Below are 21,671 nucleotides of genomic sequence, written 5' to 3' on the forward strand. Positions count from 1 at the left end.
GCTGAATTATTGGTGACATGCACAGCTTTGAAATTGATTGTATGCGTACATACGCAGTACATGTACCATGACTACCTAGACGATGGAGGCTCGGTGAGGTAGTTGATGCCTCAGGTGTCAAAGGATATATCAACTCCGCGTAAATTGCATGCTTTCACCTCACACACCACAACTCAGCACTGGGAAATCGGTAGCACACGGACATTCAGCCCTTTACCTGGTATTATGAACATGTGTGTCCCCCATGGCAACCGGGGGAGAGAATGAACAGGCCATCGCGCCTAGGAACGCTTGGAGAGCGGAACCTGCCTCCTCCATCCTTGCTTCGCGTTTCGCACCGCATCTTGCAACACAGGGACATGAATCACACCTTACCCATGAAACCTTTGCACAGCTACGACTGGAGCTTCTTAGTGAAATACAGCATCAACGACGCGTTGATGAGGATGCCACTGATGTCAACAAACTCATCTGCATTGTACTAAAAGCTGGGTTAGAGATCTGTCCAGATGGAAGCGCCCCAGACCAGGATCTGGAAGGGCAAGTCCTTGACTGCTTAGACATTATTCATGCAAGCATCGAGAAAGCTCCCCAAGTACTGTGGGAAACCTCCGACCCTATCATCTTAGGCGAGGATATACATGCTCCTCTGTTCGCATGGTTGATTCTACGACTCATTCGACTCGCCAGTACCTGGACCTCCGAGGCTGTTCACGAGAAAATACAGCTTCTGTGTGCAACGCTAGCTCATTCCCAGTTCAGACATGGCCGTTCAATGCCTACAAGCTATGCCGTCGCTGCATTTTTGCGTGCCTGCACGTCAGGTTAGTTGATCACCCGACTCCTGCTTGTCCGGAAAAAATAGGCCTGGATTGACTCTCCCTAGATATTCTGTGCTCTCTCGAAGGACCTCAACATAGCAATGCCCGGGGGAGACCCTCCGGAGACTTGACAATCCCCGGTCCAGATGGAAAGCTCATCAAAGACATGCAACGCCTCGGTCTACCCGATGCTTTATTCAGGATCAAAACAGCACTTGGAGGCTTTATGAAAACAGTATCTTTAGCATGCCGGCTGCTGGACTCATTCAACCCAAGGGGCAAAATGCAAACCCGCCCCAAAAATCATGATTTCATCCTTCGCCAAAACTTTTCCTGGGTATTGAATGGCTTCCACCGCCTGAAAAAGATCATACTCGGTTGGTTGCAGACGAACGGGCCTCATCTCACTCCCGAAGATGAGAACATCTCTCTGCAATATTTAACATACCTGCATCGGTGCTGTGCACCAGACTCTACTCTGGCAGATTTACTCTCAGACATAAGCCTCACTTCTACCTGGTCTCAGTGCCTGTGTGGTTTTCTGTGTCTTGGAAATATAGGAGGATTGCCTTCCGTACAAGCCCACCTAGGCCGCTACTTTGATGACCTAACACAAGCAGCAAAAACCTCCCAGTCGCTCGTGCACCACCTGAGTGACACAATGCTCACCACTCTGATAAAAGTCGAAAGCTGCGGTTCTGATTCCCAGCCCCTTGAGTTGGGTCTCCTCGTAAATCCCCACCATATCTCCACACGTTGGGCCTTTGAGCTAATCCTTGAGCAGAGTTCTCTCCGGGCCTTGCGTACCCAACTTTCAGATAAACCGCCACTGCTGACGGTCCCTTCACTCCAAGGGTCATTGGAAGGTTTCTCCGAGCAGTCGAACATGGCCTTGCGGAGAGTTGGGCTTTCACATCCTCCGGAACCGAATGAAGATGTCCGGCCCCCGAAGCGGCTATGTTTCTCAATCACGTCGGCTACATCTACTAGTCATAGTTTGCTTGACGTACTGATGAAGAAGATGTCTACGATCCTTGAATCTGATTGTGGCGGAACTATAGCAGGCCTCTGCTCCTCGATCCAGTAAGTGCTGAAATATAATCTCAAGATATGAGATCTCAAGGTGCGAGCTGATGGTCTAACCGCATATCAGGACCTCCTACGATGGTCTTTCCGACCCCCAAAAGATTGAGCTTTTGGACATGCTGGGCAAGAGTTGCTGCGCAGTGGCACGCAAGCTTTTGCCGAAACCTTCGGAAGTTAGAAAGAGACAGACGCTCGTCTGTGAAATATGCGACGTTGAACAATATCAACCTGATCATATGGGAAATTTTGAGGAATCCGGATTCGAGGACTTGTGGTCCATCTTCAATCTTATCCTCCCTAAGCTCACACGCACGCCTGGCCCTCGAATTTCCGCAATGATCGCGCTGAGAAGAATTCTCACACATGCCCCAAATTCCGATCAAATGCACATCTCAACGTCCGCGGCCGGAGAATTCTGTCTTCACTCTCTACGAAGTTCGATCAGAGAATTGCGTATTGCCACCGGGTGCGTCCCATGATTTTATCGACTATAGACTGGATATTGACGATTTAATAGACATACAGTGGTGACTTTTGTGCGCTCCAATCTATCGACAGATGTTCGTCGAGCCAACTTTGTCGTTGTGCTTGAATGGCTTCAAAACCTCTCCGGAAAGGACGATATGTCACTACAAGAAGCTTGTATCATAACACTCTGTGGACTGGCAATGTGTGTTTATATCCCTATTGACAATTATCCGTCAACGCAAGCTCATCTTCATATAGTGTCTCCGAAGATGAAGAGAAGAACATCATCCTTCTTCGGCTGTTAGAATACCTTGGTCATTCGAACCCCTACATTTGCGCCGTCGCCTACAACGAGGTACGTGCCACTGTGGTAACATGCTTATAATGTCCTTAATGGCAGCTGATCCCTCAAATATAGTTGTCCAAGCTTGCGCAACGGTTTTCTTTGACCCCTGCTGGCCTGTTTCGGCCCTACTGGAGGACCCTTTCGGTCACTGTAGTCAAAAACCTTCAATCTCGCCCGCATATGGCTGAACAGCTATGTGACTTGCTCGGCATGAAAGTTGACGGTTTCCTCCGGCTGACAGAAGTGCATGTCTTGCCCTATCTGGTTTTAACTCGAAAACGCGACATCATTTGCAGAATCGGTGCCAGTCGAAATGAGGGGGAGTCTGCTTTTGATGTTTGCTCCGAGAAGAACAACTTGGCTGCAATTCTTGCTTTCCTCCTATCTCAGCAATCAGACAACCCGGAGGCTATGATCATGTCTCTTCTAGCAGAGATCGACCCCGCGTTCAAGGGTAGGTCATTGGCGGAGTTAGTGAGAATCGAGCCAATTCTCATCGCTTGCGACTTGCTGAAAAGCCTTGGCGATGCGGGTGAGCAAAAGAAGGAGAAAGTACGTCCTTACCTCTATCCCCAGTCTTGTTGAATTGCTGCTAAATTGAAAAATCCAGTTCAACCACGCACTCCGTCGGTTGGCCACATTCGTTCCGCGGAAGGTGGCACATGGAAGTTCGTCAAAGAAAGCGGACCTAAGCCACTTCATTGAAGAGCACGTTCTCGGCATCATAACACAATTCGCGAATGCCATAAACGACTTCCAAGTAAGACAAACCTTGGCGGAGAAGAGAAGAAACATCAAGGCTATTGAAGAAATGATCAATATTGCCCAGGGTCATGTTAGCAGTGCATTGCCGCAAGTATGTGCATCTTGGCCTTCAGGGTTTTCGAATTTTCGTTACTAACTACTGGAGGTTTGTGCATGTCTTCGATCTGCACTAGAGATTAAGGAACTATGTGATTACGCATTCTCGGCGTGGAAGACATTGATCAGTTCTCTCGGCGAGGAGGATCTCGAGCCAATAATAGATCAAACGCTGGCAATTGTGATCAGGTATTGGGGTGGCCTGACTGAGGAGAGTAGGGATCGCGCATGTCAACTTATTGATCACATTTTGACGAATCATCCAAGACTTGTGCAAGATACGTTCAACACCATGCCTTCCCTTGCATCCATTCCGGAGCTGGCCGCCTTTGATGCCAAAATCACGGATCTGAGGGCCCAAATGGACGTACGAAGCCAGTTCCTGGCATTAATCCGTCGTTGCCAGAGTGAGAATGCTACTGTTGTGGAACAGGCTCTCATGGAACTGACCCCATTTCTATCAACAAATGAAGAGTTCCTTCATGACTCCGTTCTCAGCGAGCAACCAGACCCTGTGATTGCTCAATTGACTAGGTCGCTGCTGGATTGTTGCGTCAAATTCAGCAACATCTCCGACAGCATTACTCTGTTATCAGCTCGGTGTCTAGGTCTTGTCGGCTGCCTCGACCCAAACCGAGTGGAAACAATCAAGGAGAAAAAGATATACTTGTCTTGTCCAACTTCGACAGGATGGAAGAAACAGTCGCATTCATTCTTTTCTTCCTCCAGCATGTCTTGGTTGAGGCGTTCTTATCTGCTTCCAACACAAGGGCTCAGGGATTTCTAGCATGGGCCATGCAAGGCCTGCTCAGATTTTGCAAACTAAATGCCGTGTTTAATCAACGCTCTCGCGATTTCCAAGGCGATGAAAAATATCAACGCTGGATGGAGCTTCCGGAGAGTGTTCGCAACACTCTTACACCGTTTCTCACATCCACGTATACGGTCACCGTTGTGACCAACCATACTGAAGTCAATTACCCTCTATTTTCCCCCAAACTAACCCACAGTGAGTGGCTCCGAACATTTGTGCAGGATCTCCTACGAAGTGGGAATGGAGATAACGCCAAAATGGTTTTTTCAATATCAAGTCGTGTGGTGAAGGGCCAGGATATCTCCATCTCTGCGTTCCTATTACCATTTGCGGTCCTGAATCGCATTGTTGGGGGCACCGAAGAAGAACAACATGATCTTCAACGCGAATTAATGAGTGTTCTTTCGCACCCTATTCCGGAGACAAATAACAATGCTCGCGAAACAATCATAAGCAGTAGCCAAGTGAGGACCCCGCTACAGACGTATCATACTGGCTTCATAAGTACTGACAATGGGATTATCGCCAATAGAGTGTCTTTGAAGTCTTAGACTACCTGTCTAGATGGCTACAAGGCAAGAAGAAGCACCTCAATGGCCTCAATCACAGTTCTCATCAAACGAGCCGCTCCCATAAGGATCTAAGCCGTGACATGCTCGTCGACAAATACTCATCACAGATCAAATCTGTTGAATCCCTCCTATCCTCCATACCGCCTGAGGTCATCTCGAAACGAGCCGTTGAATGTAAATCATTCTCCAAAGCACTCTTCCATTGGGAACAGTACATTCGAAAGTCCAAGGCCCACGGAGAGTCACAAGAGCGAGCCAGCTTTGAGCCTCTTTACCAAAGGCTACAAGATATTTACAGCCAGATCGACGAACCCGATGGAATTGAAGGCATTTCAAGCCATTTGTCTGCACTGGACATAGACCAGCAAATCCTTGAACACCGCAAAGCAGGGAGATGGGCCACGGCGCAGAGTTGGTATGAGCTGCAACTCGAGAAGGAGCCCGATAATGTTGATGCGCAGTGGAATCTCGTGACCTGTCTGAAAGAGTCCGGCCAACAAGGTAATGACTGACGGTGACATGTCACTCACATCCACCAGCCTCTTGCTAACAGTTCTCTAGATGCTATTCTCACTCGTTTTGAGGTTCTCAAAGAGAGCGAGTCAGCCGCTTCACGCTTCCTACCCTTCGCGGTTGAAGCTTCATGGATAATGGGCAGATGGGACAAGTTAGAAGGTTATCTCGATCTTTGTGCCAAACAAGGAACAGAGGAGTTCAATGTCGGCATAGGGTCAGCTCTCGACGCTCTTCGTCAAAAACAAGACGGGGCGTTTACGGATAAAATCAACGAGCTCAGACTCAGTGTCGCCCGATCACTGACCACAAATACCGTGACATCGCTACAATCATGCCATGATGACATGCTCCGGTTACATGCTTTGTCGGAGGTCGAAGCAATTGCCAAAACACAACCAAACCAGTCGCGTCGGGGTTTGTTGGGTGCCCTAGACAGACGATTGGATGTTTTGGGCGGATACTTGTCCGATAAACAATATCTATTGGGACTCAGACGGGCTACAATGGAGCTAACGTGAGTCCATCGTCAAATGAGAAGAAAGAAAGAGAGAAAATTACTAACATGTACAATATAGGGGCGATTTCGCGGATTCCGATATCTCTGCTGCATGGCTCACCAGCGCTCGTCTTTCAAGAAAAGGCAATTTTAGTAGCCAAGCATATCATTCAATGCTCAATGCTGCACGATTGAAAGACAGATCTGCTTCTATCGAACACGCGCGACTTCTATGGAAAGATGGACATCATCGGAAAGCCATTCAGACTCTCGAAGGCGCAATATCCGCCAACGAAGCCGTCCCGAGTACGTCTTCAAATGAAGTTGAAGCCATGTCATTCCTATCGGGTCATGGACAGTATCAGAATGAGTCCACTGCTCTCGTACGTAATCTGACACATGCAACCTACATCGGCTATAATACTAACTCATGTAGGCCCATCTCATGCTAGCTAAATGGACAGATAGGGCTGGCCAGACCCATTCGCAGGCCATTGTCCAGAGATATCGAGAGGCTATCAAGCTGTACCCTAAGTAAGTTATGCCACCTCCTACTGCTATCACATTCTAATGCGCGGACAGATGGGAGAGGGCACACTATTACCTTGGAAAGCATTACAATAAGATTCTCGAGTCCGAAAAGGCCAAACCAATGGGAAAAGAAGCCCAGATTTAGTCAGTTGACCAAGCATCCCATTCCCCTGTCTAGCACTAATGTCTCGCAGTCTGAGTGGAGAGGCCACAAAGCTTGTCATAGACAATTATCTTCGTTCATTGACATATGGGACCAAATATGTCTTCCAGACATTACCCAAGCTCCTGACCCTCTGGCTTGAACATGCCTCTATCGTGGAACAGCCCATTGATCCGAAGAGAGGTGACAATGAGTAAGAACCATCCTATGAGTTTGCCCGATGAAGAATTGCTTATGACCAATATAATGTCTAGGGAATTTCAGAAGCATACACAGGCCCAACGGAAGAAAAGCCTCGATGAGATGCATGCGCAATTGAAGAAATTCATTGATAAGCGCCTGCAAGCAGCTCTAGTAAGTTGACTGGTTGTCAAATTGCCCTGATGTATAGCTAACAGCTGTAGCTTTTCACGATACTGCCCCAGGTGGTTGCCAGGATTTGTCACCCCAACACCACAGTCTATGATCTGCTCATGCGGATTGTAGCCAAGGCAGTCCACAATTTCCCACAGCAAGGTCTCTGGACGGTCTTGGCCGTTGTCAAGTCTTCTAATAAGGAGCGAGCCAAAAGGGGTTATAATTGCCTCCAGAAAATCATAGTAAGCCTTGTTCCTCCCAGTCGCGACACAACATACTGATTACTTCAGGACTATGGCAACAAGTCCAAAGGAGAATCCTCAAAAGGAGCAGAAATTCGTCGCATGATCACTCAGGGTACAAAATTCTCAGAGGAACTACTCCAGCTCTGCCTTGCTCCCATCGAGGAAAAGGCATCTAGGGTTCAACTTGGCCGTAATCTAGGGTTCAATCACAAAGTCGCACCGTGTCGACTAGTGGTTCCTTTTCAAGCGATGTTGATCCCAAGTCTTCCTGCCAGTCAAAACATCGAATACATCAAAGGTTTCAGGGCCTTCCCTCGGGATCCAACAACCATTGAGGGTATGTTGATCGAATATCTAAACACTCAGATCCAAACTAATCAAATCCAGCTGTTCTTGATGAAGCGCAGATTCTGAATTCGCTGCAAAAGCCTCGCAAAATTAGCTTACGGGGATCTGATGGGAAGATCTACAATGCGCTCTGCAAGCCTAAAGACGATTTACGCAAGGATCAGCGTCTCATGGAGTTCAACAACATGATCAACCGATTTTTAAAGAGGGACGTTGAATCAAGCAAGCGGCGCATGTGTAAGTAGTTGGATCAACTGCCCCTTAGCCAACGACTAACTCGGAACAGATATCAAAACGTACGCTGTGACGCCTCTGAACGAGGAATGTGGACTTATTGAATGGGTTGACAATCTCCGCACCCTAAGAGAAATTGTCATCAAATTATTACGCGAAAGGGGCATTGCACCAAACGCAAGTTCACCGCGTAGGATGATGTGCAGGTTAGGATGCTAACGTGTGCAATAGTACAATGAGATCAGGCAGTGTCTGACCGAGATCTGCGCTGATCGATCATTTAGCAAGTTGCCTTTGTTCACCACTAAGATCCTGGCCAAGTCGGTTCCCGGTGGCACTCCTAATCACACTTGTTCCCTTGTACTGACGGTGTTAGGCTTCCCCCGGTCCTTCATGAATGGTTCATCGAGATGTTCCCCGAGACAGAAGCATGGTTTACAGCGAGACTGAGGTACACCCGATCTTCCGCGGTGATGTCAATGGTTGGATATGTTCTTGGGTATGTTTTCACGCCATTCAATGCTCTATGGGCTATACATGCTTCTCGTTCAGTGTCTTAGTTCCAGCTTGTTAACCATATCCCTTTTTTATACACAGTTTGGGTGATCGGCATGGCGAGAACCTGTCGTTCGAAGAAGGGACCGGCGGCCTCCTACATGTTGATTTCAACTGTCTTTTTGACAAGGGCCAAACGTTTGAAAAGCCCGAAGTCGTCCCGTTTCGGCTGACGCATAACATGGTCGATGCATTTGGCGCTTACGGATATAACGGTCAGTATGAGAACGAACCCCAAAATACCACTCGTCCACTAATATCCCGTGGTCTATAGGTCCCTTCAGAAGGACTTGTGAAATCACCCTCAGCCTGCTGCGACAGAATGAGGATGCCTTGATGACTGTGCTTGAAACATTCTTGCATGATCCAACCACCGATTTTATCGGAAAGAGGGTGAGTCCATCCTATCTCTCGACAAGTCAATGTTTCCTGACAAGTCTCTTCACTCCAGCGTCGCACTCATGCGAATGTTCCGGACACACCTGCCGGTGTTCTGGAAGATGTTCGAAATAAGCTCCGTGGCTTTATGTCGAAGCAGCCCATTGCACTTTCAGTGGATGGCCAGGTGGATGAACTGATCGTCCAGGCAACAGACAAGCGGAAATTGGCGGCAATGTATATCGGATGGTGTGCATTCTTCTGAAGCATTTCAGGAAGTAGGAACAGAATTGCAGCTCAGAAGTTAGTAGGTATGCACGGTGAGAAAACCGGAATTCAAGGCTTATGGACTCCTTATGACTGCGCCGGTGACCCTATTTTTTCCCCTCTTATGGTTCTACGTACAACATATCAATACATTCATTTTAATTGAACACTGGAAGAAATCGGGGAACTTTTGTCTTTTGATTTGTTGGAAGCCCTGAATGGGCTGAATAGGCTGGTGGTCGCATAGAACTAGCTATTGGAGATATCTTGCGGGGGTGATTCAGCCCTTCCAGGACCGGAAGTCGTATGCAAACTCCGTGCAAACTCCCTTAGCACTGGGTACATTACTCAAGTTATAGGGCTGCAGAACAATTGATGCTTAATGTCGATTACGGCCTCGGTTGCGGTCTGGACTGCGACTTCGACTGCTGTAACCGTAGCTGCTGTAACTCGGGCTTCGGCGCCTGTGATGCCGGGAGTCCGCGTAGGGACTACCTCTGCGTGGTGGCGGTGACCGAGATTCAGATGAATATGACCGAGAGCGAACTGGAGATCGTGATCTGGACGTGGACTGGGGTCTATAGATGTCATGTCGTTCTGTATGGCGACCACCGCCATGTCGTCTGGGGGGAGATGGTGGCCCTGCATAGGATCCGCGACCATATCTGGAGCGGCCACCGTTCCCTCGAGCTGATGCAGGGGGCGGCGAGCGGGAGAATTTGCGGCGAGGAAGAACGATTGAGACATTTAGGATGGCGCCGTCAAGCTGAGCCTCATGCATATGGGCAATGGCTGCTTCCGCGTCAGCGGGGTCGTAGTAAAGGATATACGCAGTTCCCCTGTTTGTCATGACTGTAGGATTGTTAGGAGACGAACAAACGTCAAAGGAGCCAAGGCGAGTCTTACAGGCTTTGTTGACTGGAAGGTCGAGATACTCTATTTCACCAAACCCTCCGAAAATTTCACGGATGTGATTTTCCGTGACATTTTTTGTTAGTTTTTCAACGACGATCTAGTGGAGGAGAAATGTCAGTATTGGGTTCATAGATAACGTCATTGGATGGGCGGCCATATCCCAACAAGCATCAGACAGGCACATACCTTGGAACTTCTTGGAGGACTAGGATTCGGAGTAGGTGAGCGGCTCCCGCTTCGGCTGTGATAACGACGGCCGCCTCGACTACGACTGCGAGATCGGGTTCTACCACGGGAGGGAGACCGAGATTGGGTTCTTGAACGATAGCGATCACGTCGTCCATGCGATAGGCTTCGACTTCGGGACGGACTCTCACTTCGGGGCCTCGAGGGGCGTGGAGAGCGCGACCGTGCTCGGTCTGGCTCTGGTGAGTGTAGTGGTGAATGTCGAGATGATCTGAGAGACATGTTGAAGTTTGAGGACACCGCAAGTGAATCCAGAGTTTCTAGCAAGATTTTGGCTTTCAAAAGGAGATTATCTGACTGGCGGAAGCGGGACTTTTGATAGTAAAGATCGGGGACCTGGAATATGGAGAAGAATGGTGTTTGTGAAGGTGGTAGAGAGAGAGAGAGAGAGAGAGAGAGATGTGACCGAGGGAAGGGATAGAGACTAACCCGATATGGTAATCACCTATGTAGAAACCATAGTTATGTGCACTTCAACTTCAATTCCGCTCTCAAATCTTTTCTATCTTTTGGTTTTGATTTATATTTACACCTGACCTGCCTCTAGCCCTCTCTCCACCTCGCATACTCCTGGATGACAGCATCCGTGATCTGCCGCCGTACTTGTCCTAGTGCATGTTCAAAGTGTTTCCACTGCACATCTAGCTCCTGCTGTGTCTCCTCCTCCTCGTCAAGTGCTGCACCTCCAGCAGTTTCACAGATGCTCACAATCTCGGCGCCAGAATAACCTTCGGTCAGGGACGCTAGATTGTCCAAATCAACTTCTGGGTTCACCACAGACTTCTTGGCCCAAATGCGTAAGATTTCTCTGCGTGCCTCAAAATCCGGGGGTCCAATGTAAAGAATGTTGTCCAGTCGCCCCGGGCGCATCAGTGCGGGGTCCAGGACATCGGGCTTATTGGTTGCAGCAATGACCAACACGTTTCGGAGCTCCTCGATGCCATCCATTTCGTTCAGCAAAGTTGTAAGAACATTGACTCCCCCCGAACCACTACTACGTCGAGCAGCAATGGCATCAATCTCGTCAAAGAAGATGATACTGGGCCGGGCTGCCCGGGCCTTTCTGAATATTTCCCTCAATGATCGCTCGGACTCTCCAACATACATGCTGAGAATCTCTGCGCCCTTGACAGCCAGAAAGTTCAATCCCGCCTCTGTGGCTAGAGCTTTGACTGTCAGTGTCTTGGAACAGCCTGGAGGCCCATAAAGCAGAACTCCCTTTTTACTGTTCACGTTAAGTCTGCGCATGCGCTGGGGATACTAAGGTAGAGAGAGAATTTAGTCTCCAAAAGGCGTCTGCTGGAGTTCAGAATGGAGCTCACCTTCAAGGGCCGCTCGACAGCTTGTTGGAGTCGTTTCTTGATGTCGTGCTGTCCACCGATGTCTGACCATCTCACCTTTGGGGTTTCCAAAAACACTTCCCGCATGGCCGTTGGGCGAATTTCTTGCAGGGAAAGCAGAATATCCGTCTCTTGTATCTCCAATGGAACGGCCAAGTCATCATGGTTGGAGTCTCCATGATGCGAGCTATACGTGTCGGTTGTGGGATTCCCCGATGTCGCTGTTGAACTTGGTCCAATTAGTTGCCGTTGACGAGCTTTACGACAAATCAATTGCAAGAGGGCGAAAAGGTCCGCCCCAACATATCCGTGTGTCTTTTCGGCCAGTAGCTCCACAAGCTCGTCTGTCAAGCCAGCGGATACCGGCCCACGAATGGCATGTAGTATCTCGGCTCGATCCCGAGCAGTAGGAATCTGTATCTCGATTTCTGTCCCAAGTCGATGAGGGGTCCTGAGAGCGTCATCAACTTGATTGGGGTGTCTCGTTGCGGCCACCACGAGAATGGAGGAATTCCGAATAGCATCTAGGTTCTCACATAGGACAGAGGCAAGTGACTGTGACTCAATCGAGGTTCGCTTGGGAGCAATGAATTCCAATTGGTCGATGATAATCACACTGGGCTTAGCGCGAGCCGCCTCTTGGAAGATGTTGCGCAATTTGAGCTCGCCCTCGCCAACGCTTCTACCAAGAGTTGACGCGCCAATCTTGAATGTCTGCCTCCAACCAGCCTTCTCGATCTGTTCCAGAAGGCTTGTTTTGCCAGTGCCCTTCGGACCATAAAGTAGAAGCCCCCGGCTGGTCTCGTAGAACGATGGCATCACCGGCTTTCGGGGATCCAGGTTGAAGTCGGATAAACTTTCATTGATATGCTCAATCTGGCGGGAGAGGCCTCCAAGGCCGGCAGGTTGAACCTGAATGTGCGATGTGCTTTCTTCTCTTTCTTCTGTGACGGGGCCTAGGGAGATCCTCGAAGCCTCTGTGAATTGAAATAGGGTATGACTAGAAAGAGAATTCTGAGAACGTATGCTGATCACTCGGAAACTCCTAGCTTGGCCTTTGAGCTCTAGCTCAAAAACCAATCCCGTAGTCAAACACCCACATCTGAGAAGCTTCTCATCCAAGGCCCATTCCCAGTGAGACCTGTCCTTATCCAGGATCGAGCCATGTTTGGCAATTTTCTCGGGGTCTGAACAGTCCGCCAACGTCACCAGGTCGATGTCTTCTAAGGGGCCTTCAGCCCTGGTGATAGAGACTTTCTCCCCAATCTTGATCTCGTAACAATCCTGAAGAGTTCTGGATATTTGCATCACTGTGTTCTGGATGTTCTCGGCCGCATACCAAGCGATGGCCGTTCTGGGTGGCCCATCGGCCTGCCTCAGAATGCAAATGCTTTCTGTTTGAAGCCTTAGCGCAGCTAACGAAGAAGAAGATAGATAGACACGGAAGGCATCTTTAAGATCTTTTCGCGCCTGTTGTTTTGATAGTGGACGAGCTGTAAAACTGCGAACCTCGGACATAATGGAGGTATCAGAAGACGTGCTGCAGGTAGGAAAGTTGATGTCGGAGATCCTATGTTTTCGGGTTTCTCTTGCGTTGGATATGTCAGACTGATATTAAAGAATTTTATTGCATATATTGAACGTCCGACACCTTTTTAACACATGAAAGTTGCGAAGGGGGAATGCGAATTTTTTGGCGGGGGAGGGGCAAAGGAAGAGATGAGAGATCGAGATATTCTCTTGTCTAAGTCAAATAGAGAGTTGGTTCATTGAGAAGAAAAGAGAGAGAACAGTAATGTGTAAGAGATGATTCTTCCTAAGTCAAGAGGAAAAGACGAAGAATGAAAAGAAAAAGAAAAAGAAAAAGAATAAAAAGGTTGATCGGAAAGAAAAGTGGGGACCCGGTGATGAACATGATCGATATTCGATAGTCCATACATACAATCAGTCACATATAAACTACAGAGTATCAAAGGTATGAACAAGATTGTATGATACTCGGTTCATGAGCAACTCTTCATAAAAACTTAGACATTCAAATCTCGTGCACATGATAGTGTAGCAAAACAGTAGACAATAATCCGAATGGATGCAAGGGAAAAAGAACTAAAACATATGTGATAGGGTAAGGCATGCGAGAAAAAAAAAAGACCAAAGAAAAAGAAACCAAAGACACAAGAGGAGTGGTGATACAGCTAACAACACTTGCCCCCAGAGTTGCCATTCAAACCAGAGCCTTGTTGGTCTATACTGACTCCCTGAGAACCAGACTGTTCAGTCTTGGAAGTGTCCATCCCCTTCTTTATATCCGATGCAAGGCTGTAGAATGCCTTCTCGATGTTGATGTTGTTCTTAGCCGAAACCTCAAGGAAGGGAATGCCGAGTTCATCAGCAAGTTGCTGGCCTTGCTCGGTAGAGACCGCTCGTTTCTCTTCCCAGTCGCACTTGTTTCCGATGAGAATCTTGTGTACACCTTCACTGGCATGTTGTTCGACGTTTGAAAACCAGGTCCGAATGTCTAGGATCAAAAAGAGCGTGGTCAGGCACACCCAACCAGTCGAGACGGGAGATATTAAGCTTACTTTGGAATGACCGCTCATCTGTCACATCATAAACAAGAAGGATACCCATGGCACCTCGGTAGTACGCCGTCGTGATGGTGCGAAAGCGCTCTTGACCTGCAGTGTCCCAGATCTGCAGCTTCACCCTCTTTCCGTCCAACTCGATCGTTCGGATCTTGAAGTCAATCCCGATAGTAGTGATGAATGATGGAGTGAAAGAGTCCTCGCTGAAACGTAACAGACAACATGATTTACCCACCCCCGAGTCCCCGATCAACAACAGCTTGATCTATGGGAAAATTAGCGATGGGCCAGCGATGTGTGATGCTAGATTTGAAACAGGTGTTAATACTGACCAGGAAGTCATAATTCCGTGTGCCTGCCATGATGAATTATGGTGATATTTGGGAAGAAGTCGAAGTGCCGTACTTGACAATGTCAACTATGGATAAGGAGACGGATAGGAATCCGGGAAACCGTCGAGTCGAGAGGCAAGGGAATGTTGATCTGGATAAAATGACTTTGTGTGAATTGCCGGAGAAGTAGGTATCGCTTTCAGGTGAATCAGAGCAACCAGATGGGGGGCTTAGGTTGACAGGATTCCCAAGTTGCCCCGAGGACTTATCAGGAGCTTCGGGGGCCAGATGCTGGAACCGACCCAATGTGATAAGGCGAAGATACAACGGTATTGTAAACTTCAAGCGCAGATCTCACAACAAATCATCCACGAGCTGAGAGATTTCGAGAGTTGTTTTAACGGGAAAGAGGAAGAACGAGGCACCACCTATGGGGTGGAAGGTGATGACGGTACACAACTACGGTAAGGAGCCATCCCGTTGCATTATTATGTAAGCGACATGGGGCCCCACGCCCCAATTTTTTGTTGTACGAACTACGAAGTACTACATCCGACACGACACTCTTCTGTACATTTACACTTACATGTAGGCAACTACATAAATGACTTCAAATGTTAATTATACCTGGCGTGATTCTTTGGAATTATGGTATTGTTAGAGTCCGGAGAGGTTCCCCCTAAAACCTATTGGAAATAAGCCCATCTCATCCTTTCAAGCACCCGAAGTTGCTTGTCCACTCCATTCTGAGCATTCAGGAGATCTCGAATGTCTTCGCGGAATTCGTCGTACTGCATGCTTCCGAAAACTGTTTTCACCTGTTGAAGAAGAACTTCTGCCTCACATATCAATTGCCCGGAGACCTTGTAAGGGATAGTCCCATTAGACAGAACCGTAGAAGAAGTCAAAATGCGGGCCACATTCCTAGAAATGAGAGTTGAGATCAGCGCTATTTCTTTTCAAGATAATACGTGCTTTGCTAGCTCCGGGACATCTTACCGTAACCCGCGCTTTGCTTCATGTCGCTGTTTGCCTTTTCGCAATCCTCGTCTGCTACCAAGGAGACCAGCAAACCATTTCAGAGTTGCGAAAGACACCAAGATTCCTGGGGTCAATCCAACGAACCTGTAAAGATACCGAGGGTTAGAGACAAAAAGTGGCCTGGATGACGTCCGTATGCTGGAGACATACCCGAATACAAGCTCCTGGCTCTTCAGCAGGGCATCGATACCACTGATGGCTATTTCCACATCAACTTTCGTCTTCTGTATCTGGATAAGAAGGGCGCGGACGAGGTCGCCTTTAACGGTGCCAACAAATGGCGACCGTAGATCTCTTTCATATGCTCTCAGAACAGGCGTCAAATCGCCCTCCTTGACAGAATCGACGATGGCGGTCGGATCATCCCAAACCCCCCGCGACAGTTCCGGACGGTCGCGAACAAAATCAACCACCATCCTTTCAAGGCTTGCCCGGTCAGCCAGCAGGCTATTCTTGCTCATGATGGCGATCTCGCTTTTCTCGTCATGCCGGATCGTTCCAATGAGTTTTCGAATTGGGTCAACGACCCAATTGCCCCAGAAATCGACAGTGGTGGATCCGATATTCACAATCCATTGAACGATGTCCTCTTGTCTATTGGCCAAGAATCTCATCGATGTACATCCTGTAAAGACAGCGACTGATACGGGTAACCAAAAGCGGACTAAACAGGAAGGACGCCCGTGGCGACGGATAAATTTGGACGTGGAAACGGCGTGGTTTGGCAGCTTGTCTCGGAGTACACGCACAAGTCGTTCGATCAAATCCAAAGGTTTAAGAACCGGATTCTCCCCTTGTGTTTGCGATTCTATTTTTCCGGAGTCCTTATCCAGAGCGGCAAATATCCCCTGTTCCAACTCTTGCATAGTGGGCTCGAGTGCTAGCTGTTGGAAAACGGCTTCAATCAGCACCACTGCTTTGTAAATTGCATCGCGCCATTCGCTGCTCAGAGCCTCGGTACTGGGGTCCGCAGAGCCGTTCGCCTCGAAAGATTGCCACCCTCCCATCAGTAGCCCAAGACTGCTAGTGTGAAGGTCTTTCATTGCCAGGAGCAGGTCCCGTTTCTGTCGCATTTCTGCCCGACATGACCTGACTGGGGACAGCATATGAGCCCGTATGGAGTAGCCTCCGAGTTTCCAGCCGTTTTGGCGAACAATCTGGTAGAATTGGGACCACCTATCACTGATGGACGGGGCTCCTCGGTAAGTCTGACTGATACATGCGTCCTTCGTCCACCGTAATAATTGCTCTGGGGATTCTTGAACGGCATACAGAGCGCTATACCAGATGGAGCCCAGAGTCTCGCCCCAGTAATAGGCCTCATCGTGAAGTTGGAGCGTTTGGTCCAAGAGTGTGTTCATGACCAGCCCTGATGCCTGAACGGCAGCCTTCGCGGCCACTATCCATACATAGTCCGAGATTTGTGGACTATGTCCAACGGATACAGCAGTCTGTACCTGAAGATGGGAGAAGGCAGGACCTGACAGTAAGTCTGCCAACCGACTAGGAGGGAGAAGAGGTTGGGTCTTGGAAGTCACCGAAAGGGTGTTGATAATATCTTGTAATCGACCGATTGACTCAACGGAGACGGAGGATATATCCACAGCCTCAATTGTTTGGGGGCTTGGGATTTGTTGTTGGAGACGATCGAGTTGAGTGTTGACGCCGCGAACAGTTCTGTGGGAAGAGCGGGTTTGAGTATTATGATCTTTGGTTTCTTTTCGTCTCTTCTGCTGTTTTGTTTCATGGATTATTCCGGACTCACTCTCGTATGACAGACATTACCGAATCTTTCGATGGATATGAGGCACTGCTCATCCGGAGGGAATAATCATTCGAGGTACGGAGTACAGTAGGTTCACGTACACAGTAATGTCGTCATGTGGCAAATATGCAAATCATGCAACTCAGATAAACAGTGCAAACCATGTAAAGTGCGAATAATGCAAACTGTACTCGGCCCTACACGGTAGCGACGATACTGGGTCACGGGAACATTCCACCCTATGTGTAAATATTGTACTGCAGTAGTAGTCACCTAATGTATGGAGCTGGTGTAATTGAAGCACATTTTCAAGGTACATTTGTATGTTATTTCTTTTAACAAATGATAATATCGAAAGGTTCAAATCGGGGAAAGTCTGACCAAACAAAGAACATCAAATTCCCCATGACCTGACTTCTGCAGGTGGGGTGATCTCGGATGGGGATCGGCTCACCAGTGGCCTTACCCCTAGGCTCAGGGGGGAGAAAAAGTTGATCTCGCCACGTCGGGATTGGACTTGTCCCTGATCTCCGGATCCTATTTTATTTTATTTTATTTTCTTTCCCTTTATAACCTCTTTTACCTACACTTCTGAGAATTTTACTTTCTCAGCTTCACATCTTCATCCTTTTCTTCTTGCTCCGTCGACATTGTCATTTCATCTTCTAGAAGACGTCTGAGAAGAGACAACTACTATACCATGTACGGTGATCACCTCCCTTTTCTATATGCAGTGTACCTAACATCATGAAGGAATTCAACAGTTTTGTCCTCAGGGACATACTGGGGCCAATTCGAGGAGATTGGAAAGTACAATGCCAACTTGAGTGTGCCAGAGAGATTGTGGGCAGCCTGGTATGCCTGGATGCAAAATGATGTCCTTGCCACGGGAATCATGTCATTCGTCATGCATGAAGTTGTCTATTTTGGACGCTCGCTCCCTTGGATTTTCATTGACACATTGGGCTTATTCAATCGCTACAAGATTCAGGGTGTAAGTAACATCCCGAGGACCAAGGGCGTCAATCAATTCTAATGCTATGCAGAACAAAATCCCTTCGCTACGGGAGCAGTGGGATTGCGCAAAATTCGTTCTCCTGAGTCACTTCACTGTTGAACTGCCCCAGATCTGGTAAGAGGATGGAATATACCTTCGCTCCGAAACGCTGTTGGATAGAATTGACCTTTTTCTGTGTTTAGGCTCTTCCACCCCTTGGCGCAGTTCTGCGGACTCTCGACCTCGATTCCATTCCCTACGTTCTGGACCATGGCATATCAGATCGCGATCTTCTTTGTGATGGAGGATACCTGGCATTACTTCTCTCACCGTGCTCTACACTGGGGCCCTCTCTACAAGGCTATTCACAAAATCCACCACCAGTACTCTGCTCCTTTTGGTTTGGCCGCTGAGTATGCCTCGCCGATTGAGGTGATGATCTTAGGTTTCGGAACAGTTGGCTGCCCAATCGTCTGGTGCGCTCTGACAGGTGATCTACACATTCTCACCATGTACATCTGGATCGTGCTGCGCTTGTTCCAGGCCATCGATGCACACAGTGGGTATGAATTCCCATGGAGTCTTCACCATTTCCTTCCGTTCTGGGCTGGTGCCGATCATCACGATCTCCATCACGAGAAGTTCATCGGCAATTATTCTAGCAGTTTCCGGTGGTGGGATTACGTCCTCGATACGGAGTATACTCCCGATGCCCTGAAGCGCCGCCGAGAGAACAAGGCGAAGAGCACGAAGGCCCAGTAGGTGGTCTGATTGCTACAATTGCATCCTTTCTGTACCCTGCACCTTCAGATTCCCACGCGAGTTCCTCCTCCCCGCGGTGTCTGGTCCTGGATAGCATCCAGTGAGTGTCCGCGGAGTCACCCGCGGTACTTATTATCTTCGAGATAGTAATGTGACAATGTATCTAATAACCTAACGTGTCTTATATGCCGAGCAACTTCAAATCTAATAGAGCTACGATTCTCATTCAGAGACCATTCATATGTAGTATGGAGGGGTTGGTGGTAAACGCTGTTGGCAGAGAGTAACTCATAGATAACGTGATTGGGAAACGTTAGCACGACTGGAAGGCGTCAGCATAAGAGGATTCTATGTAATTGACATGCTGTTTGTACAGATACTGTCCAAAAGTCTGTACATTAACATTAGAGCAAAAGCTCGTAGCCCCGGCGCGAACTACACCATTCTCAAGGTAGGCGTGTTGGCAAGACTTGAAAACGGTGTGTGGACAGGCTCGGATCCAGAACATGCTTCCAGACCTCAAAGTCTACTTCTCCAGACTGGTCGGCGTGGAAGACTTGGGAGCACCGACCAGAAGTGTTGGCGCCCCACCACTGTGAGTCTTCATGAAGCTATCGGTATGATTCCGACACTCCCACTTCGAGAGTCATTGCTGGCTTCTTCATTCCTCCGCCTTTAGAATTCAGAACATTGTCTGGGTAAAAGAGTCTGGCTCCTTCACGGACGTAGCTCCGAACGCCTTCCCTGCCCCTCGCCCAATCCAATCGCCGTTCTCGACAAAGAGACCCATTCCCTCTAACTCATGGGTACTATGTAGTGGCGCAAAAAGCGAAGCCATGTTGGATGTACGGCATGACTTCAAAACCATGCAACGTTCTTCGTAATCCAGCATCATTCGTATTCCCCGGAAGGAAGGATCCATCTTCTTTGAGTCGTCTTCCGGTACTTGCATCAAGGTTGAGTACATATAATCAGTACTCGCGGTTAAAGTAGGTAGCTCGGAGTTTAGGATGGATTGGATGGCCTCGTTGATTCGCTCAACTGATGGTTGTTTAAGATGTTCAAGTTGGCGTTGAGGGTAGCTTCATTGAAGCACTCAGCCCACGAGGCAGACGACGAGGAGGATAGCTCACCTTCTTCTTGGCCAGACGTTTTTTTTTCCTATTGCAGAACGTAGGCCTGTGATGGAAAGTTGCAAAGTTGTCAAAAGTTCGCGTACCGGGATAACGGGTGTGGGATAAAATACACAGTAATAATCAATCGAGATCTTCAAAATGATGGAAGTTGTAAAATTGTCTGTCTTCCAAAGTACTGTAGTTATCAGTTAACTACTAGTACGGACTACGGAGTACTGTGTAGTACATACAGAAGCCCCTCTGGAACAGGTTAGTACATTATTCTGCCACATATACCGCCCCCCTTGATACATGCCCTTCCCCAGAGAAATAGTAGTGGGCCCGTGGGGTGTGAGGGCTTCGGACGTCCCAACTCCCAAGTCCCAAATCTGCTTGAACTCTTCCCAACGGGTCAACTCTCCCTCAACACCTCCTCAAGTCTCCCCCAGTCTTCTTCGACTCTCCCCAAGATTCAATTGTTCGCCTAGGCTACAAGCCTACAACTAGTTACTACAACTCTACCGATAGGTGACTGGCCGGATGTCAAGATGACGAGAGTATGGAATCATCCTGTTTTGCTCTTGGTGTATCATAAGAGATTCAAAGTTCTGACTCTTCCACAATGTGCTGACGGTGCGCCTTGATCTTACATAACTGCTCCTCAGCCTCGAGAGCCGAGTGCTTCTCTCTAGCGGTAACTACACGTTCCGCTCCATACTAGCAATCATGCTATCCGGTTCAAACAAGACTCGGCATTCTTCGCGGGCATATTCCCCTCATGTGGTTCCTTCTCGGTATTCCTCTTCCTTGTCTTGGTAGGTCGTTTTGATACACACCCAGTGCTTAGTTATATCAAACTCGCAGCGCTCCGTTCGATTTGGCCACAAGCAATTGGTGAGGCATGATTGCATAGGAACTAAGACGCATGAAGTGAATTTATTATTATTATCTTACTACTGACTAGGCGGATAACCGCCTCGCCCCTGTGGGCAAGCAGTCCCTCCTCAGTTCGAGTCAAGCACTTAAGTACATCGTACGGGCGCTCGCGCCTCCGCCCGCAACTCCCAACGCTAACCTCAATCCAATGGTGCTAAACCTCGTCCGTCCAGCTTGGTGACAGGTTTTAGTGCATGTCACTTTTTTTTCTTCTTCTTCTTCTTCTTCTTCTTCTTCTTCTCCCTATCATAGAAGCAGGGGCTCTCCAGGCAACTGGCTAGCTAGAGAGCTATGTTTCTGCGTCCCCTCCTCGACGTCTCCCCCCGTGTGGGCTTCGTGGGGCCATGCGCTGCAGCCCTCCAATTCTCTTGCGAGCCTGTTCTCACTCAATCGTCCCAGGTTGAAGAACCAGGTTGCCAGCCGCTGGGCAGAGCCATCGCGGGAAAGCGCTGCACTTAGGGAGTATCCGTCGAGTAGTTCCAGTATACTTCCAGGCCAGCCAGGCCTTCCCTTGCTGGCGTGTGCTGTGGGCAGCGGAGCGTGAGGTGCGCAAACGTTTCTGGGCACAGCCCTCTCGGC

The 21,671-nt window shown here is 48.6% G+C and overlaps 6 protein-coding genes across 6 annotated transcripts; 2 read left to right on the forward strand and 4 right to left on the reverse strand.

Annotated features, from left to right (window-relative positions):
- Window positions 1–244: 244 nt before the first annotated feature.
- On the forward strand, window positions 245–9,056 carry atrA (protein kinase MEC1; the record flags this gene model as incomplete). Its single annotated transcript, XM_056662611.1, has 25 exons — window positions 245–824; window positions 887–1,904; window positions 1,975–2,373; window positions 2,425–2,577; window positions 2,634–2,730; window positions 2,794–3,273; window positions 3,332–3,577; window positions 3,632–4,182; window positions 4,272–4,860; window positions 4,929–5,469; window positions 5,530–5,998; window positions 6,060–6,363; window positions 6,417–6,514; window positions 6,563–6,655; window positions 6,706–6,867; window positions 6,929–7,028; window positions 7,079–7,273; window positions 7,322–7,613; window positions 7,664–7,861; window positions 7,911–7,996; window positions 8,090–8,178; window positions 8,235–8,357; window positions 8,456–8,628; window positions 8,688–8,806; window positions 8,865–9,056. 25 exons carry the CDS (start codon window positions 245–247, stop codon window positions 9,054–9,056), a joined length of 7,347 nt encoding a protein of 2,448 aa, XP_056524724.1.
- A 350-nt stretch (window positions 9,057–9,406) lies between these two features.
- Window positions 9,407–9,805, reverse strand: N7515_001868 (ATPase AAA-type core; the record flags this gene model as incomplete). Its single annotated transcript, XM_056662612.1, has 1 exon — window positions 9,407–9,805. One exon carries the CDS (start codon window positions 9,803–9,805, stop codon window positions 9,407–9,409), a length of 399 nt encoding a protein of 132 aa, XP_056524725.1.
- Window positions 9,806–10,762: 957 nt separating this feature from the next.
- On the reverse strand, window positions 10,763–13,077 carry N7515_001869 (putative AAA family ATPase; the record flags this gene model as incomplete). The annotated part of the gene is made up of 2 exons (XM_056662613.1): window positions 10,763–11,479; window positions 11,542–13,077. The coding sequence occupies 2 exons, from the start codon at window positions 13,075–13,077 to the stop codon at window positions 10,763–10,765; spliced, it is 2,253 nt and encodes a 750-aa protein (XP_056524726.1).
- Window positions 13,078–13,754: 677 nt separating this feature from the next.
- srgA (Rab family GTPase srgA) lies at window positions 13,755–14,506 on the reverse strand (the record flags this gene model as incomplete). Its single annotated transcript, XM_056662614.1, has 3 exons — window positions 13,755–14,077; window positions 14,142–14,409; window positions 14,477–14,506. The coding sequence occupies 3 exons, from the start codon at window positions 14,504–14,506 to the stop codon at window positions 13,755–13,757; spliced, it is 621 nt and encodes a 206-aa protein (XP_056524727.1).
- Window positions 14,507–15,162: 656 nt separating this feature from the next.
- Window positions 15,163–17,299, reverse strand: N7515_001871 (NCA2 family protein; the record flags this gene model as incomplete). Its single annotated transcript, XM_056662615.1, has 4 exons — window positions 15,163–15,400; window positions 15,476–15,601; window positions 15,668–17,194; window positions 17,283–17,299. 4 exons carry the CDS (start codon window positions 17,297–17,299, stop codon window positions 15,163–15,165), a joined length of 1,908 nt encoding a protein of 635 aa, XP_056524728.1.
- Window positions 17,300–17,982: 683 nt separating this feature from the next.
- Window positions 17,983–19,041, forward strand: N7515_001872 (sterol desaturase family protein; the record flags this gene model as incomplete). Its single annotated transcript, XM_056662616.1, has 4 exons — window positions 17,983–17,989; window positions 18,047–18,276; window positions 18,329–18,414; window positions 18,483–19,041. 4 exons carry the CDS (start codon window positions 17,983–17,985, stop codon window positions 19,039–19,041), a joined length of 882 nt encoding a protein of 293 aa, XP_056524729.1.
- Window positions 19,042–21,671: the final 2,630 nt, after the last annotated feature.

This window comes from Penicillium bovifimosum (genome assembly GCF_028826915.1).
Source record: "Penicillium bovifimosum strain IBT 22155 chromosome Unknown utg000002l_segment0_segment0, whole genome shotgun sequence".
Lineage (NCBI taxonomy): Eukaryota > Fungi > Ascomycota > Eurotiomycetes > Eurotiales > Aspergillaceae > Penicillium > Penicillium bovifimosum.